The sequence below is a fragment of the Hylobates moloch genome, unplaced genomic scaffold (genome assembly GCF_009828535.3).
Source record: "Hylobates moloch isolate HMO894 unplaced genomic scaffold, HMol_V3 SCAFFOLD_12, whole genome shotgun sequence".
NCBI lineage: Eukaryota > Metazoa > Chordata > Mammalia > Primates > Hylobatidae > Hylobates > Hylobates moloch.
In genome coordinates, this window is record NW_026652287.1 from 81,573,763 (window position 1) to 81,594,011 (window position 20,249).

The following is a 20,249-nucleotide window of genomic DNA, read 5'->3' on the forward strand; positions in this document are numbered from 1 at the left end:
ATTTTCCTTCACAAGCCTTTCTTTAAATACCTTTTTCCGTATAGATTAGTTATAAATTAACAGTACATCAGTGGGCGGTTCCAAGATGGCCAAATAGGAACAGCTCCAGTCTACAGCTCCCAGCCTGAGTGATGCAGAAGATGGATGATTTCTGCATTTCCAACTGAGGTACTGGGTTCATCTCACTGGGGATTGTCAGACAGTGGGTGCAGGACAGTGGGTGCAGCGCACCAAACGTGAGCTGAAGCAGGGCGAGGCATCGCCTCACCCGGGAAGCACAAGGGGTCAGGGAATTCCCTTTCCTAGCCAAGGAAATGGGTGACAGATGGCACTTGGAAAATCAGGTCACTCCCACCCTAATACTGCACTTTCTTAGCAAATGGCACACCTGGAGATTATGTCCTGTGCCTTGCTCGGAGGGTCCTATGCCCATGGAGCCTCGCTCATTGATGGCACAGCAGTCTGAGATCAAACTGCAAGGCGGCAGCGAGGCTGGGAGAGGGGCACCTGCCATTCCTGAGGCTTGAGCAGGTAAACAAAGCAGCCAGGAAGCTCGAACTGGGTGGAGCCCACCGCAGCTCGAGGAGGCCCTGCCTGCCTCTGTAGACTCCACCTCTGGGGGCAGGGCATAGCCAAACAAAAGGCAGCAGAAACCTCTGCAGACTTCACTGTCCCTGTCTGACAGCTTGGAGGACAGTAGTGGTTCTCCCAGCACGCAGCCTGTGATCTGAGAACGGACCAACTGCCCCCTCAAGCGGGTCCCTGACCCCTGAGTAGCCTAACTGGGAGGCACCCCCAGTAGGGGCAGTCTGACACCTCACACGGCCGGGTACCCCTCTGAGACAAAACTTCCAGAGGAACGATCAGGCAGCAACATTTGCTGTTAACCAATATTCGCTGTTCTGCAGCATCCACTGCTCCAGGCAAACAGGGTCTGGGGGGAACTCTGGCAAATTCCAACAGAACTGCAGCTGAGGGTCCTGACTGTTAGAAGGAAAACTAACAAACAGAAAGGATATCCACACCAAAACCCCGTCTGTACATCACCATCATCAAAGACCAAAGGTAGATAAAACCACAAAGATGGGGAAAAAACAGAGCAGAGAAACCGAAAATTCTAAAAATCAGAGCTCCTCGCCTCCTCCAAAGGAATGCAGCTCCTCACCAGCAACGGAGCAAAGCTGGATGGAGAATGACTTTGGCGAGTTGAGAGAAGGCTTCAGACAATCAAACTTCTCCGAGCTAAAGGAGGAAGTTCAAACCCATGGCAAAGAAGTTAAAAACCTTGAGAAAAGATTAGACAAATGGCTAACTAGAATAACCAACGCAGAGAAATCCTTAAAGGACCTGATGGACCTGAAAACCATGGCAAAAGAACTACGTGACGAATGCACAAGCTTCAGTAGCGGATTCGATCACCTGGAAGAAATGGTAACAGCGATGGAAGATCAAATGAATGAAATGAAGTGAGAAGAGAAGTTTAGAGAAAAAAGAATAAAAAGAAATGAACAAAGCCTCCAAGAAATATGGGACTATGTGAAAAGACCAAACCTACGTCTGACTGGTGTACCTGAAAGTGACGGGGAGAATGGAACCAAGTTGGAAAGCACTCTGCAGGATAGTATCCAGGAGAACTTCCCCAATCTAGCAAGGCAGGCCAACATTCACATTCAGGAAATACAGAGAACACCACAAAGATACTCCTCGAGAAGAGCAACTCCAAGACACATAATTGTCAGATTCACCAGAGTTGAAATGAAGGAAAAAATGTTAAGGGCAGCCAGAAAGAAAGGTCGGGTTACCCACAAAGGGAAGCCCATCAGACTAACAGCTGATCTCTCGGCAGAAACTCTACAAGCCAGAAGAGAGTGGGGGCCGATATTCAACATTCTTAAAGAAAAGAATTTTCAACCCAGCATTTCATATCTAGCCAAGCTAAGCTTCAAAAGTGAAGGAGAAATAAAATACTTTACAGATAAGCAAATGCTGAGAGATTTTGTCACCACCAGGCCTGCCCTAAAAGAGCTCCTGAAGGAATCACCAAACATGGAAAGGAATAACCGGTACCAGCCACTGCAAAAACATGCCAAATTGTAAAGACCACTGAGGCTAGGAAGAAACTGCATCAACTAATGAGAAAAATAACCAGCTAACATCATAATGAAAGGATCAAATTCACACATAACAATATTAACCTTAAATGTAAATGAGCTAAATGCTCCAATTAAAAGACACAGACTGGCAAATTGGATAAAGAGTCAAGACCCATCAGTGTGCTGTATTCAGGAAACCCATCTCACATGCAGAGACACACATAGGCTCAAAATAAAGGGATGGAGGAAAATCTACCAAGCAAATGGAGAACAAAAAAAGGCAGGAGTTGCGATCCTAGTCTCTGGTAAAACAGACTTTAAACCAACAAAGATCAAAAGAGACAAAGACGGCCATTACATAATGGTAAAGGGATCAATTCAACAAGAAGAGCTAACTATCCTAAATATATATGCACCCAATACAGGAGCACCCAGATTCACAAAGCAAAGAGACCTACAAAGAGACTTAGACTCCCACACAATAATAATGGGAGACTTTAACACCCCACTGTCAACATTAGACAGATCAACGAGACAGAAAGTTAACAAGGATATCCAGGCATTGAACTCAGCTCTGCACCAAGCAGACCTAATAGACATCTACAGAACTCTCCACCCCAAATCAACAGAATATACATTCTTCTCAGCACCACATCACACCTATTCCAAAATTGACCACATAGTTGCAAGTAAAGCACTCCTTAGCAAATGTAAAAGAACAGAAATTATAACAAACTGTCTCTCAGACCACAGTGCAATCAAACTAGAATTCAGGATTGAGATACTCACTCAAAACCGCTCAACTACATGGAAACGGAACAACCTGCTCCTGAATGACTACTGGGTACATAACAAAATGAAGGCAGAAATAAAGATGTTCTTTGAAACCAACGAGAACAAAGACACAACATACCAGAATCTCTGGGACACATTTAAAGCAGTGTGTAGAGGGAAATTTATAGCACTAAATGCCCACAAGAGAAAGCAGGAAAAATTGAAAATTGACACCCTAACATCACAATTAAAAGAACTAGAGAAGCAAGAGCAAACACATTCAAAAGCTAGCAGAAGGAAGAAATAACTAAGATCAGAGCAGAACTGAAGGAAATAGAGACACAAAAATCCCTTCAAAAAATCAATGAATCCAGGAGCTGGTTTTTTGAAAAGATCACCAAAATTGATAGACCACTAGCAAGACTAATAAAGAAGAAAAGGGAGAAGAATCAAATAGATGCAATAAAAAATGATAAAGGGGATATCACCACTGATCCCACAGAAATACAAACTACCGTCAGAGAATACTATAAACACCTCTATGCAAACAAACTAGAAAATCCAGAAGAAATGGATAAATTCCTCAACACATACACTCTCCCAAGACTAAACCAGGAAGAAGTTGAATCTCTGAATAGACCAATAATAGGTTCTGAAATTGAGGCAATAATTAATAGCTTACCCACCAAAAAAAGTCCGGGACCAGACAGATTCACAGCCGAATTCTACCAGAGGTACAAGGAGCAACTGGTACCATTCCTTCTGGAACTATTCCAATCAATAGAAAAAGAAGGAATCCTCCCTAACTCATTTTATGAGGCCAGGATCATCCTGATACCAAAGCCTGGCAGAGACACAACAAAAAAAAGAATTTTAGACCAATATGCCTGGTGAACATCAATGCAAAAATCCTCAATAAAATACTGGCCAACCGAATCCAGCAATACATCAAAAAGCTTATCCACCATGATCCAGTGGGCTTCATCCCTAGGATGTAAGGCTGGTTCAACATATGCAAATCAATAAATGTAATCTAGCATATAAGCAGAACCAACAACAAAAAACACATGATTATCTCGACAGATGCAGAAAAGGCCTTTGACAAATTCAACAGCCCTTCATGCTAAAAACTCTCAATAAATTAGGTATTGATGGGATGTATCTCAAAATAATAAGAGCTATTTATGACAAACCCACAGCCAATATCATACTGAATGGGCAAAAACTGGAAATTTTCCCTTTGACAACTGGCACAAGACAGGGATGCCCTCTATCACCACTCCTATTCAAAATAGTGTTGGAAGTTCTGGCTAGGGTAATCATGCAGGAGAAGGAAATAAAGAGTATTCAATTAGGAAAAGAGGAAGTCAAATTGTCCCCGTTTGCAGATGACATGATTGTATATCTAGAAAACTCCATCGTCTCAGCCCAAAACATCCTGAAGCTGATAAGCCATTTCAGCAAAATCTCAGGATACAAAATCAATGTGCGAAAATCACAAACATTCTCATACACCAATAACAGACAAACAGAGAGCCAAATCATGAGTGAACTCCCATTCACAATTGCTTCAAAGAGAATAAAATACCTAGGAATCCAACTTACAAGGGATGTGAAGGACCTCTTCAAGGAGAACTACAAACCACTGCTCAATGAAATAAAAGAGGATACAAACAAATGGAAGAACATTCTATGCTCATGGGTTGGAAGAATCAATGTCGTGAAAATGGCCATACCGCCCAAGGTAATTTATAGATTCAATGCCATCCCCATCAAGCTAACAATGACTTTCTTCACAGAATTGGAAAAAACGACTTTAAAGTTCATATGGAACCAAAAAAGAGCCCACATTGCCAAGTCAATCCTAAGCCAAAAGAACAAAGCTGGAGGCATCATGCTACCTGACTTCAAACTATTCTACAAGGCTACAGTAACCAAAACAGCATGGTACTGGTACCAAAACAGAGATATAGACCAATGGAACAGAACAGAGCCCTCAGAAATAATGCCGCATATCTACAGTTATCTGATCTTTGGCAAATCCGACAAAAAGAAGAAATGGGGAAAGGATTCCCTATTCAATAAATGGTGCTGGGAAAACTGGCTAGCCATATGTAGAAAGCTGAAATTGGATCCCTTCCTTACACCTTATACAAAAATTAATTCAAGATGGATTAAAGACTTAAATGTTAGACCTAAAACCATAAAAACCCTAGAAGAAAACCTAGGCAATACCATTCAGGACATAGGCATGGGCAAGGACTTCATGTCTAAAACACCAAAAGCAATGGCAACAGAAGCCAAAATTGACAAATGGGATCTAATAAACTGAAGAGCTTCTGCACAGCAAAAGAAACTACCATCAGAGTGAACAGGCAACCTACAGAATGGGAGAAAATTTTTGCAATCTACTCATCTGACAAAGGGCTAATATCCAGAATCTACAAAGAACTCAAACAAATTTACAAGAAAAAAATAACCCCTTCAACAAGTGGGCAAAGGACATGAACAGACACTTCTCAAAAGAAGACATTTATGCAGTCAAAAGACACATGAAAAAATGCTCATCATCACTGGCCATCAGAGAAATGCACATCAAAACCACAATGAGATACCATCTCACACCAGTTAGAATGGTGATCATTAAAAAGTCAGGAAACAACAGGTGCTGGAGAGGATGTGGAGAAATAGGAACACTTTTACACTGTTGGTGGGACTGTAAACTAGTTCAACCATTGTGGAAGTCAGTGTGGCGATTCCTCAAGGATCTCGAACTAGAAATACCATTTGACCCAGCCATCTCATTTCTGGGTATATACCCAAAGGATTATAAATCACGCTGCTATAAAGACACATGCACACGTATGTTCACTGCAGCACTATTCACAATAGCAAAGACTTGGAACCAACCAAAAAGTCCAACAATGATAGACTGGATTAAGAAAATGTGGCACATATACACCATGGAATACTATGCAGCCATAAAAAAAGGATGAGTTCATGTCCTTTGTAGGGACGTGGATGAAGCTGGAAACCATCATTCTCAGCAAAGTATCACAACGACAAAACAACCAAACACTGCATGTTTTCACTCATAGGTGGGAATTGAACAGTGAGAACACATGGACACAAGAAGGGAAACATCACACACTGGGGCCTGTTGTGGGGTGGGGGGATAGGGGAGGGATAGCATTAGGAGATATACCTAATGTAAATAAATGATGAGTTAATGGGTACAGCACACCAACATGGCACATGTATACATATGTAACAAACCTGCACATTGTGTACATGTACCCTAAAACTTAAAGTATAATAAAAAATAAAAAAAATTTACAGTACATCAAAAGGAAGACTCTATTTCTAATCCAGAGTCGTTTCATTACTCAGAGCTTCTCAAATAATTTGACAGATACAGCAAAAAATTATCAGAATGATGAAACAATATGTTAAGATATTTCCAAAACGCTTCCCACATTTTTAACACATAACACTCAGTGTTATCATAAACTTAACTTTCAGGTCTTTCAGGTGTTAGTCTAAAAGTTCCTATTTCTTTGCTCCCTTCTATATTTAACATAATTTAAATTTTTGATTACAAAAAACTATATTTGCATGTGCCCTCTAAGTAGTTTGATTGTGTTGAAATATAGATTCTTAAGTAGTTCTAAATCATAGCAGTTACAGTGGTAAACATTTAGAGAGGACTTGCGTTTGCCAGGCAGGTTTGGAGCACTCTACATTGCTGGCTCATTAAATAGAACCACCTTGTAGAAGATCCTGTTTTCATCATAATCACACAGTTTAAGAAATAGAGGCACACCAAAAGCAATGGCAACAAAAGCCAAAATTGACAAATGGGATCTCATTAAACTAAAGAGCTTGTGCACAGCAAAAGAAACTACCATCAGAGTGAACAGGCAACCTACAGGATGGGAGAAAATTTTTGCAATCTACTCATCTGACAAAGGGCTAATATCCAGAATCTACAAAGAGCTCAAACAAATTTACAAGAAAAAAACAACCCCATCAACAAGTGGGCGAAGGATATGAACAGACACTTCTCAAAAGAAGACATTTATGCAGCCAAAAGACACATGAAAAAATGCTCATCATCACTGGCCATCAGAGAAATGCAAATCAAAACCACAATGAGATACCATCTCACACCAGTTAGAATGGCCATCATTAAAAAAGTCAGGAAACAACAGGTGCTGGAGAGGATGTGGAGAAATAGGAACACTTTTACACTGTTGGTGGGACTGTAAACTAGTTCAACCATTGTGGAAGTCAGTGTGGCAATTCCTCAGGGATCTAGAACTAGAAATACCATTTGACCCAGCCATCTCATTACTGGGTATATACACAAAGGATTATAAATCATGCTGCTATAAAGACATATGCACACATATGTTCATTGCAGCACTATTCACAATAGCAAAGACTTGGAACCAACCCAAATGTCCAACAATGATAGAATGGATTAAGAAAATGTGGCACATATACACCATGGAATACTATGCAGCCATAAAAAAGGATGAGTTCATGTCCTTTGTAGGGACGTGGATGAAGCTGGAAACCATCATTCTCAGCAAACTATCACAAGGACAAAAAACCAAACACCGCATGTTCTCACTCGTAGGTGGGAATTGAACAATGAGAACACATGGACACAGGAAGGGGAACATCACACACCGGGGCCTGTTGTGGGGTGGGAGGAGGGGGAGGGATAGCATTTGGAGATATACCTAATGTTAATTGACGAGTTACTGGGTGCAGCACACCAGCTGCACATGGCACATGTATACATATGTAACTAACCTGCACATTGTGCACATGTACCCTAAAACTTAAAGTACAATAAAAAAGAAAAGAAAAAGAAATAGAGGCACAAAGAAGAAAGCTAATTTGCTCAAGGTTACAAACAGCTATCAAGAGGTGGAGTCAAAAATCAAATTGAGGCTGACTTTCCAGAGTCCACACTCTACGCCACTACATCTTATGCTATTTTGCAAGGATTACAAGAAATTGAAATCAAAGATTTATATAAAATATGGTTTGCACACAATATTGTATACTTTCTATAATTTTATTAACTTTTAATAAATTGTATTCTGAACTGACTCTATGTGTACACTTGACACTAATTATTTTGGAAACTTTCCTAGCAGTTACCCTTTATCATCTTTGGGGGACATACAAAATGTTAACCGTTCTACATCACCAAGCCTCTCCAGCATGTTTATCCTAGTGTTCTGTGCTTTTTCTCTTTTACCTACTTTCCACTATATCTTCCCCCCAAACTTTTCACTGTGCCTTTGAAACCTCTATTTTACATAAAACAATCTTTCCTATTTTATCACTTTGTTGAAGGAGCCCATCATCACTTTACCTCAACGAAAACAAATTTAAATGGATTCGTAGGTTGCAACAATAGGATGCTTTTCCAAATTCCTTAGCTCACTTAACTTCAGAAAGTAGTGTTAGCACCTTTCTTGAAAACCATTAGAATTTCCAACCCATTACTCCTCCATTCTAAAGTAGAACCATCTCTACTTTAGTACTCACACCATCTGACTATTCCTCCTGTTACTCCTCCCCATCATTAATAACTAAAAATGGCATGGTCTTTTTAACATGTAAATGAGGTTAGTTAATGAAATGACTTCAATTCAAACAAGCAACTACAAACAAGTAACAAATCCCAAATAAATAATACCTTCATTTTCATCAATCTTGTCATTAAACAGGCTTTGTCATATATTCCCTCTACATGTCTGGACTTCAGCTTGAGCAGATTCATAACTTTCCAGTCACTTAGAGTTATAAGAATAAATCTCATCGTGGATATCCAGACCATTTTCGAGTTCAGAATGTCCAGTACTGCCCACCACCAAAATTTAAGTTACTTATTTAACACAGAGCTTTTCTGATCACTCCACCTTGAACTACTAGAAAAGAGGAAGATGATCCACTTTTTCACCTGCATTCTGTCTGCTTCATAGGTCATTATTCTAGGTTGGGGCAGGGATATGAAAGTGGGTTACAGGAAAAAAGCCAAAGTTTTATAAGACTGGTGACTTCTATGTTCCAGGTGCCAAAATACTGGACTTCTAAATTGGGACTCATTAGAGGATTCTTTGGAGGTCCTCCCATGGGGACATCACATGCTACACAGATCACTGACATAGGCAATTGCTATTTGCTTTCTGACTAACAATTTGCCTCCTGCCACCACCTCACATTTCAGTTTATATTCTTGGCAGAACAGCTGACATCCTATTAATACTGGATCCCATTGCCCTAGCAGGCAGTCATCACATAAAGGGTTCTATTATCCTTCTACTTCATCAGTCTGGCCCATGGGAAGCTCATGTACCTTTGACACACCAAATTTTTGTTGTAAAGACCACTCTTACTGCTATTTCTCACTGGCCTAATTTAGGTTAGCTTAACCAGACTTACACCTCCCAAATTTACTGGAGAGGAAACAAACATCTGATTCAGTGGCCATACATGTCCGCAAACTCCAAGGAATGCACATTAATTTATTTCTTCCCTTACCTTACATCTAACCCATGGAAGTACTTGATGATATACTGCTGAAAAAATATCAAAATACAAAAATACCACTGCTTCTTTCTATGAGTCATTGCTTTGGGTCCACCCTCATTTGGCTAAGGAGAAGCACACACTTCTCTCCACAGAGTAAAAGCCCTGCAGTACTCCCTACCAGCTGACAGCTCTCTGCTAATGAGTCATCTGGTCTTCTCTAAGAGAGGATAATAGTGGTGATTCATAGTGGCAGGAATGATGCTGCCATTATTACAAGTCTGTGGTGAATATGTCTAACACTTCTCCAAAGAATGTGGGGATACTTATCATCAATGGCACTATGTTTTGGGGTTTTAAAGATAATTTTGATTCAACAATGGAAACCTCATTTTACATTTTTTAACTCCTGCATTTTTTGAAGTTTTCAATTACTGGTTCACACTATTACAATCTGAGACCTGTTATCATCATCATTCTTGTTTAATTTATGTTTATTAAATACTTATTGAAGGCATACTATGTGCCAGCATTAGTGGTCCAGCAGTAAACCAGACAGAAATTTCTGCTCTCATAGGGTTTCTATTCCAATGATGTCAAACAACGTAATTAAGACATATGGCATTCTAAATTTGTCCCTGTGATTTTCTCTACTGTTATTTCTTCCAGTGGCCAACATTTAAAGGTTTCCTTGGGTCCTATTTCTTTCTCTACCATAAACTTCTATCACTACTGATTTTGTAAGTTGTTTTCATTTGCTATTGTCATTCTTACTACCACTACTATAGTCTGAAGTTCACCTTTGTAATTTTATTCCAGAATTATTATAATAACCTCAGTCTCCTTTTTCCATGCAGTATGCTGCTAGAGTCATCATTGTGAGCACACAAATATGTCCATGTAAATCGTGTGCTCATTAACATTTGTTCTAATTCGTTCATTCAACCAATAGTTATTGAGGAACTCATATGCCAAGTATTATAAATCTTTATTCTATAATAGTGAAAGAAAGACACAAGGCCTGTAACTATGTAAAGTTTATATTCTAGTAGAAAAATATAAACAATCATTCTATAGGGTCAGAAAAAATAATATTGGGTGTTCATGGAAAACTCTGTTAAAGTGACAATGAAACAAAGACCTAAAGAAAGTGAGGCAGTAAGCCATGAGGATATCTGAGGGGACAGCATGGCACAAAGAAGGAAAAATGGCAAGTGTATTGTCCCTTACCAGTAATAAACTTGCCTGGGTAAAGGGACAGCAATGGCTAGTGCAGCCTAAGTGGATGAGCTATGGAGAAAAAGGTAGAAGGTGAGTTCCTAGAATCATCGTAAGGGAAGGAAGTAATGAAGAGTCTCAGAAACCACCCCATGGGCTTTGGGAATTGTATTGTGATGGAAAGCTAACACAGCTTTAAGGCTAAATGTAACATGTTGCAATTTACATTTCATAAAACCTGTCCTTCTTGGTTCATAGAGACTGGGCAGGTGAGAAAGAATGGTGGCTTTAAACACAGTGGTAGTTTTGGAGGATTCTAAATAAATTGTGAAGACAGAGCCCAATTATGACTTTAAGTGTTTGGCTTTTGAGAAGGGTAGCATGAAGTAGCCCGTAACTGAGGGGGAAAATAGCAGGAAGTTTGTCAGAGTGATAGAGGGAATCAGGAGTTCAATTTTTAACTTGTTATGTTTTAAATTCCTATCAGATATACACGTGGACATATCAAATGTTTAGTCATATACCCAAATCTGAAGTTCAAGGGAGTGATCTAACCTAGAAATATAAATTTTTCAGTTATTATTATTTAAGTAGCACTTATGCTGTGAAATAGATTGGGCCATCAAGGGCCTGAATGTAGATAGAAAACATTGCAGGGACCACAAAAAGGATTCATCCAACACTGTGGCCTCCCAGTTCCTTAATATCATCAATTCCAATTAGCCTCAGTCCCTCTTTATTTCATCACCCATGTCTATGACCACAATCTGGAATTTACTAGTACCTGGAAATGTTTTGGTTCTGAAATGCTTAAACCGAGAACACAGGTAATGACAAAACACACTCAAATCTTCTCTCCTTAAAATAATTGTGCCTCAACCCTATCTCCTCTATTGGCTATTGCTTCGTCTGATTTTCCTGCATAACCAAGCTCTTAAAATAGTTTTCTACAGTCACTGAATACAGTTGTTAGTCTTCCATTTAATCTCTCAGGCCCCTGGAAACTTGATTCTACCTAAATTACTCTACAATTACTCTCACCAAGATAATTTCTTCTTGTTAAATACAATGAACATAGTTTTTGAACTCTCAACATCATGAAACTGCTAATAACCCTCTTGCCATCCTCTCTTTAACTTGGCATTAATGATTCTCACATTTCTGGTATCCATCCTTGGACCCATCTCTGTTTTGTCATTTTTGAGGCACATTCTTCCTCTCACCTTTACTTAAGTGCTTTTCTTTCTCAGGCTTTATTCTGAACTCTCTTATAACTCTATATACATGTTTTTTGGGAGGATGATGTCATCAACTCCAATAGCTTTAATTAAGTCTTCTGCATGTCCAAATAAATAGCTTTAAATGAGATCTCACCTTTAAATTTCCAAATCATTCATATATTCCCAATTCAGCTCAACTTAACGTGTCTAAAACTGAATACCTCATTTCCCCCTTGAAAATGCTCTATCTCATTGGTTTCTTGTCACGATCAATGGTACCTTCATCCACTCAATTGCCAAACCAGAAAGTTCCAGTATCAGCCTTGACTTCTCAATAGGCCTCAGTCTGCTTCCAAACAACCACCTATTCTTGCATGTTCACCATGTTCTCAATATCTCATGAGTCAATCCATTCTTCTCCATTCTTGTTGTCACCTTATAGGCTTTTATTAATCATCTAATTTTTAAAAAAATAATGTCTAGTTTCTCCTGTGATATTGCCCTCAGTTATTGTTATAATCTAGGGAGATAGACAAAAAAAGTTGCCATGATCATTTTCATCACTATCCTTTGAAAGAATGACTGCAAGTATTTTCATAGGTCTCTTTGCTTTGGTCTTTTCTCTAATTCACTCTCTAACTGGTAACAAGAAAATGTTTCTAAAGGGGAGATCTCATTGACTCTTCTGTTGTTAAAGACTTCAATGCTTCCCTTTGGTCTTTCATATAAAGTACAAATTCCTTCCATGTAATTTATCATATTCTTGCCCAGGCTTAACTTTCTAGCCTTCTATCTCACCTTTATCTGCCATGCCCAGGTTATTTTATACTTTACTACATGATGTTATTTTCTCAGTTTCTACCTATGCAGATGCTGTTTCCTCTGCTTAATATACCATGGTCCCCCCATCATTTGGCAGCTTCAATTCATCCTACAATTGGCAAGAAAGAAATTATTTTCTTCTATTTGCCTTGCTTGTTTCTCCAGTCCCTTTCTGTTCCCATCAATTGGATTATGTGATACTCTTACTTGCTTTCATCTCATCCTGTGCTTACATGATGCTATAATTGGTTTTTGCCAAACTGCCCATTCAAGTATATTGTAAGATTCTGAAATGAGAAACTGTGTATTGTTTATCAGTGTCTCCAAAACCTAACCAAATTCTATAGTACAGCCTAGCACATAATGTACACTCAAATATACACTGAATTTGAAATAAACAAATAGGAAAATGAAAGGAAATAATACAACAATACAAGGTTGAAATATAACAATATAAGGTTGAAATAATTTAAATTAGGACACGATTCGGATTAATGTTATTTTATTATCTGTTGAAGTAAATGAGTAAAACCTTGTCACTTTTGAATAATCAAATTAAAATCAGTTTTGTAGATTTTTAAACTCTAAGACCATTTACAATTTAAAATATATATAATTTGGTTTAAACAGCACACTCAGAAAATTGAAGTTGTTTTAAATTCTGTGGTGTGTTTATCTAAATTGCTAAGGACCATCAGGAAGACAATTAAAATGAGAACAGAAAGTACAATTCTGTTTCCTCGGTGGGGAAAAAAAAAACCTAATAGAGCTTAAGAATGTTCAGGACAGTGTGTATATCAAGCCCAAGGATATGAATTAGATGGGTAATCACTTATTCACCACACTCTAGAAATAAAGAGAACCATTAGCATTTAGGAAAAAAAAAACAAACTTAAAAAACATTTAAAAGTATTAAGTTCTATAGGGAGCAAAATGTATAGTTCTTATTATTCCAAAGAAATAAATAGAAAGAAAACAAGGAAGAAACTGAATACCTTCAGTGGTATTCTTGCTATAATTACTACATGACGCAATGAAGTAGATTTAATTTAAATCCTGATAGTAACATTTTGTGAAATACAATGAAACATCTTCACGTTTGACCAATGTATCTCATGTAGTCTCTTTATTAGATTTTTGTCAATATCAGCCCTTAAAAAACATCAGAAATAATAAGAAAGTAAATAGCTACATAACAATTAAAATATCTTCCTAAACCAAATTGCAAAGAGAAACACCTCTCATTGTGTATATACAGACTTTGCTTGAGTCTATTATCACTAAAATTAACTCATATGGCCAAGCTGATCCACTAAATCCTACCTGTTGACTTACACCTAGTCCACAGTCTACAGACAATTCTGGCACCAGGGCAGGGGTTGTCTTAAAAATTACACCTCTCTCTTACTGGCTCATGGATTCAACAAAGGAAGGGATCCTTCACACTGCTGGTTACACACTGACCAGCACAACTACAGCTCTCCAGATAGCAGGTTCATGCTTACAGATATATAACAGAGTTCATGCATTGCACCCCAGTACTTCAGTATCCAAAGTCCTCTTGGCCATCTGTAGCAGACATAGATATACTTTACCTTGGCCTTGCCAGGGGTTGGCTGACAATGTGGGGCACTTTGATTCTTTACAGTTCCCAAATTTTTTACATTTTAATATTGCTCATATTTAAAACAAAACACTATGACAAAGTGGTATATTTACAAAGCACTATTTAATTTAATAACGAATTTTACACTTTCAACTTTGATTATCTAGTTTCTTTTCCTTTGTACTTCTATGTAAATAAATTCTATGCTCTTATGCTGGAGGTTAATCTGTGATTCAATTTTTATGAATGGGAAACATATGCCAAATATAGAATATCTTTTGATATAATTTTCAAAGACAGCTTTAAGTTAATATTTAACAGACACTATTTTTTTCTCCAATGATAAAAGCATTTATTTTCTAAGATAATTATGTGATTTGGAAAAATCTCCGAGTTGTGTTTGCTGCTACAATTAATTTCCAGTTTCCGAATTAAAATCCTTTTCAGAAACAGGCCATTTGTAAAATTTTGAATCACCCTTGAAAATCATGAATGAGTAATTTTCTTTTTCTTTATTAACATTAAAACTGAGACTACTTGAATTTTCAATAAAATCTATTTAACACTTATTGTTTAAAATATTAATGCAAAATTGTCCTAGAGTTCTCAAATTTATTCTTACCAGATATGCAAATTTACTTATAATGACATTTGCAAATTTGACACAACCTTCTATATATGCCTTACCATTTGAAATAACTTCACTCTTTTTTCTAATGCTTCAGAAATAACATTTATTTGTACCCACAGTAAAATTTGCAATTTTAAACATACCATTAACATTTCAAGATACCTCTGAGATTTCTATTACACTGGCAAAGAAATTACTTGACAGCTATGCATCCTTATGCTAGATCATTCACTCAATGCTTGATGTATTCTGTTCAATAAATGAAAAAATATAAGACTTTGAATTTCTTACCAATGAAAACATCATCATAGAATGGTTTCTAGAAAAAGCATAGCTTTTGAAGTAGACAATAGTATTTTGATGATCTATTAAAATGACATTTTTTAAAGAAAGGAAAAAATACACTTTGGGAGGCCAAGGCAGGCACATCACTTGAAGTCAGGAGTTCGAGACCAGCCTGACCAACACGGTGAAACCCTGTATCTACTAGAAATACAAAACTTAGTCGGGCATGCTGGCGCACGCCTGTGATCTCAGCTACTCGCTAGGCTGAGGCAGGAGAACCCCTTGAACCCAAAAGGCAGAGGCTGCAGTAAGCCGAGATCATGCCACTGCACTCCCATCTGGGTGACAGACAGAATGAGACTCAGTCTCAAAAAAATTTTTTTTAATTTTAAAAAGGAAAAAATTATTTTAAAAACTTGAAATTGACTTAGATTATGTATAATTTAATCTGACTTTCAGTTTTCTAACTTGGAGGCAAAAACAATAGCTTCTTTCATTGCTTTATTCTTAAATGACGGAAGTAACCCTAGATACTATTGGGCTAACTACCTAGATACCTTAGATACTTAGGGCTAAAGAAAATGACTGTTACATAGCTCCCGGCAGTATGTTCTAGATAGCTCCTTAACAATGGGAGACACTAAATTAATGTGTACTAATGAACCCCTAGATTGCCTAAGCCCTTATGCACTCTGAAATGTTCATAATGTTTTCCACTCTACAAAATGTTATAAAATAAGCATAATCATTGAAACTTCAGAAAACATAAGTATAAAATAATCATCACGGTATAGCACAGCCAAGAAAGAACTCCTATCTTCTTCACAATATTATAAGTTGTTTTAAAAGAAAAAAATTTATCTATTTATCTAAGTATACATATATAGATTGATATACTATATATACATATATATGTGTGTATATATATATATATAGAGAGAGAGAGAGAGAGAGAGAGAGAGAAAGTTGTATAACTCATGCCTATTCACTTTTATTTATTGGGAATGACATTGATGTGGTTTGCCTTCAGGATACCATTTTTCCTTTCTGTGACCTTTATTTTCTCCCTGCAAAAGGATTCTTTCAACAACTAGGCCACATACCCATTCAATCTTTCATGTTTAGAAACATGCTTTCTTAGAGGGTATGACAAACTAATTTATTTTAACATGTAAATAATGGATAAGATCTTTATCAGTACTTGGCAGAAGACAGATATTTTATTTTGCATTGAACAAGGGACAAATCCTTTGAAACTGACTAATCTCTAACTGTAGAATTCTTTCAGGAATCAGTGAACAGTTGAGGGAAGTATTTTGAAGGTAGTAAATCTACTTTTCTGATGTAAGTTGAATTCTATGGGCAAGCACTGTGCAAGGCAGAAGGGTAAAATTACATCACATAAGCACTCACCTACAATACTTAAGTAAAAGACTGGCCATTAATCCTGTCAATATACTTTCCAGGTTGGCTTACATTTCACCTTGCCTTACATTGTAATGTAATAGGTCTAGGGGATAAATATAAGCAGCTCTCTGCAGCCAATACATTTTTCCACATAAATACTTATGATAAAAATAAAAAGAAGGAAAAGGACTATACTATGTTTTTTAGCCATACTTTGGGAGCAACTTGATGAAAATTAGATAACACCATGAGACACAACAGAGTGAGACAGGAGAGAAAGAGCTAGAACAGAAAGTTATCTCTTTAACAACTCACTGGTGTTTTAGTGGAGTTAAAGTACTTCACCTACATGCCTATGTGAAGAATAGCTAAAAAATGATAACACTGAGTTCTGTATGTCCCTCATTAAATTTCATTTTGCTAAATAAAAAGGAAGTAATGATAAAAATCTATGCATTGACTATTTGTTGATATAACTTGAATCTGTCTTATTACTTTAGATATACTCTTTGAATTTATTTTGGATCTCAAGCATGAAGTCATAGGGATGTCATCTCTATCAGTGTTTTCTGAAATCTGACATCACAGAAAGGACTAAGATGTTCCAATAATAGAACATCAAGCTTTGTTACTGCTTATAAATTATAATTCATAGAAACTTTAGAACACTTTATAAACTTTAATTTCCTAGAAGCTTCCTGAATTAAGTAGAAAAGAACAATATCAAGAGTCAATACTATTTATCACATGGACATAATTTTTCTCAGTAACTAGAAAATATATTGCAACCCAAATACTATACTCATATTCAGAAAAATAAACTCTCCAGTTAGTAGAACATAAATTACTGAGATATTCTAATATTTTATTCCTATTTTTAAAGCCAATAAATTGAGATAAGTTTTTATAAGTTGTTAAAACTTTTTAATAAAAACACCAGACCACACCTCAAAGCAATTCCATACTTCTGTTATTAGTTTCTATAATAGCTGTATTTATAAAAAGTACCTGCATATGACAAATAATATACAAGCAATCTACTGATGATCTGGTGTGTACACAATTCAATTCATCAACAGTTAAATTTAATGAAGAATCTAACTTACCGGTGGATCAGCCCCCTTAGAACCAGCCAGCCCTCCTGTTAGGGATTCGATATCCTGAAAAGGGGAGAGGTGTTGATTGTAAAGTGCTACTCAACAGCATGAAGAATCCCCCAGTCCCACAGTGTAATAATTTATTTAGCTGCAAAGTTAAGGCACATCAGCTATTTTATTATTTTTTTTTGCAATCTTGGACACTGTAATACTATACAAATAGTCTACATCTAAAGATCTAGATATTCTCTCCAACTCTGGACAGTCTATAAAAAGAAAAACATATAAACAAATTTTTTTAAATATGCAGATGTTTCATCTTTGAAGAGCTGAAGTGAGAGCAGAAAAAAGAAAATTTAAGAAAACTTCAGTTTAACGTATTATGTTCAAAAATATTAAACCCACGGAAAATGTGTAACCTAAAAATTTTTAAATTTTTTTTTATTTTTTATGAATACATAATAGTTGTACTTATTTATGACATACATGTGATATTTTGATGTAAGTATTTGATGTGTAATAATCAAATTTAGGTCCGTCACCTCAAACATTTATCATTTCATTGCTTTGGAAACATTCCAAATATACTCTTCTAGCTATTATGAAATATACAATAAATTATTGTTAACAATAGTCGCCCTATTGTGCTACTGAACATTATGTCTTACTCATTTCATCTAACTGTAGATAAAAATATTAACCAAATCTTTTTTCACCACCGCCCAACTAGCCTTCCCAGTCTGTGGTAACCACCATTCTATTCATTACCTCCATGAGATCATTTTTTTTTATAGCTCTTACATATGAGTAAGAACAGGTGACATTTATCTTTTTGTGCCTGGTTGATTTTACCTAATATTATCCAGGATCATCCATGTTGTTGCAAATTTTAAAAATTATAACTATGGTCTACTCTATTTCTACACATAGAGTATAAAAATATAAAGACATCGATTTTTAATCTTTAATAGGTAACCACAGAAGGTCATGCTTGAGTAATGACTATAGTTGTTAAATTTATAAATGGAGAAATAGGTAATGGTGTGATAAGCTATACAGGCTGTGACCTGTTTATAGGGACAACTACAACTCAGCCTTATAAGTTCTAAGGCTTTGGTTCCAGGGTTACTAATGATTATATGACTTATTCAAAAGAAGTTGCAATTCTAGGTTTTAAAGTAAAATCACCCAGGTTTTTAGTGTTTGCAGCTGATTTAAGTTGTAAACTGTCCCTCATCCCTCCCAAATGAAAAAAACACAAATCTCTGCTAAAAGGCTGCTGGAAAGGAGTTTTGGGTTAAATCGAATGGTTACACTTCTTCGCTAAAAATGTTCTTTCTTATGACTCTGATCACCTCTTATCTGTTTGCATCTAGTTGGAAAGACAGGGATGAAGAAGGGGGAAATATAGTTGCATTAAGAAAGAAAAGAAGAAAGATAATTAAGTCCCGATTGAAGTAATAGAAATTTAAATGCCTATGATGAGGAAAAAGGCCAATATTTTGATATAATTAAGAGGACTTATGCTACTAATTCACTTAGGACTTAATCAGATGATTTTCCCCTTATACTGAAAAAGTGAGGACTCTTAATAATACAATATGGGGCTGGGATGAGCACGTGATGGAAACATTCAAGGAAGGGGACAGGGAAGGATGGTGTTATAACTGTTTCTATCTGAAATGCTAACTTTGAACAGGAACATAATGGGCAATGAATTTATTCATGCATAGTCTATTAAAGGTCACAAATGACAAGGAGTACTTACCAAGAAAATTATTAAATGGTCTCCTTTCTAATGGAAATATATATATATATTTTTTCTCTACCAAGAATCCTTTTGAGGAACTACTCCTTCCCCTCTCCCATTCTAGCTACAAAAGAGGCTAATAAAAATTGCTTCAAATATTGTAGGGAACTGCCAGAGAATTAAGGCAATATAGAATCTGAAAAACATAATGGTAGAGTTTAAGTCCTTGATTGTATCATTTGAGGAATGTTTGAAATGAGATGTTCTCTCTGCCTGCAATTCAGCTTAAGATAGATTTCTGGCTCTGAAAAGTAAAAATATCCTAATTATATCGGCATTTTGGGTCTATTTGTAAAAGGCCCACCCTCTCCATCCTGTTCAAATGCTTTATTCCAACATCATGCCCAACATAAAAAAAAATCAACTCACCTAAATTATCTGATCTTACATGTTCTTTAGCATTCTTATTGTCACTTAATTTTGTCTTTGTATAATTAAAACAAAGCATCAAACACATGTATAAATTGGCAAGGAATATTAATATCCTTATCAAATCCAAAGATAAAACATAACTTAAAATTGTCTTAAAATCTCATGGAATGAACAACATTAGGTAGTAAAATGACTAAAATATTAGATTTACAGAAAATAAGACACACAGCTTGCACTGTTTGATAATATTTCTGCTATGACCATACTGAAACAAGTTTCTGTTCATGTAAAATGTTATTTCCAATTATACTTAAAATGAAAAAAAAGATATCAAGTGCATTTGGAGTTAATACATGTCTTTC

General features: G+C 36.5%; 1 protein-coding gene across 13 annotated transcripts in view; it reads right to left on the reverse strand.

Annotated features, from left to right (window-relative positions):
* Positions 1-20,249, reverse strand: part of PPFIA2 (PTPRF interacting protein alpha 2) — a 497,171-nt gene that overhangs the window by 396,397 nt on the left and 80,525 nt on the right. For 10 of the 13 annotated variants that reach the window (XM_058424785.1, XM_032170842.2, XM_058424778.1 and 7 more), the window contains one exon: positions 17,715-17,768. The exons of the other annotated variants lie outside the window; for them this stretch is intronic. In XM_058424785.1, the coding sequence (XP_058280768.1) occupies positions 17,715-17,768 (54 nt within the window). The remainder of the gene's footprint in view (positions 1-17,714; positions 17,769-20,249) is intronic. 13 annotated transcript variants of the gene reach the window in all.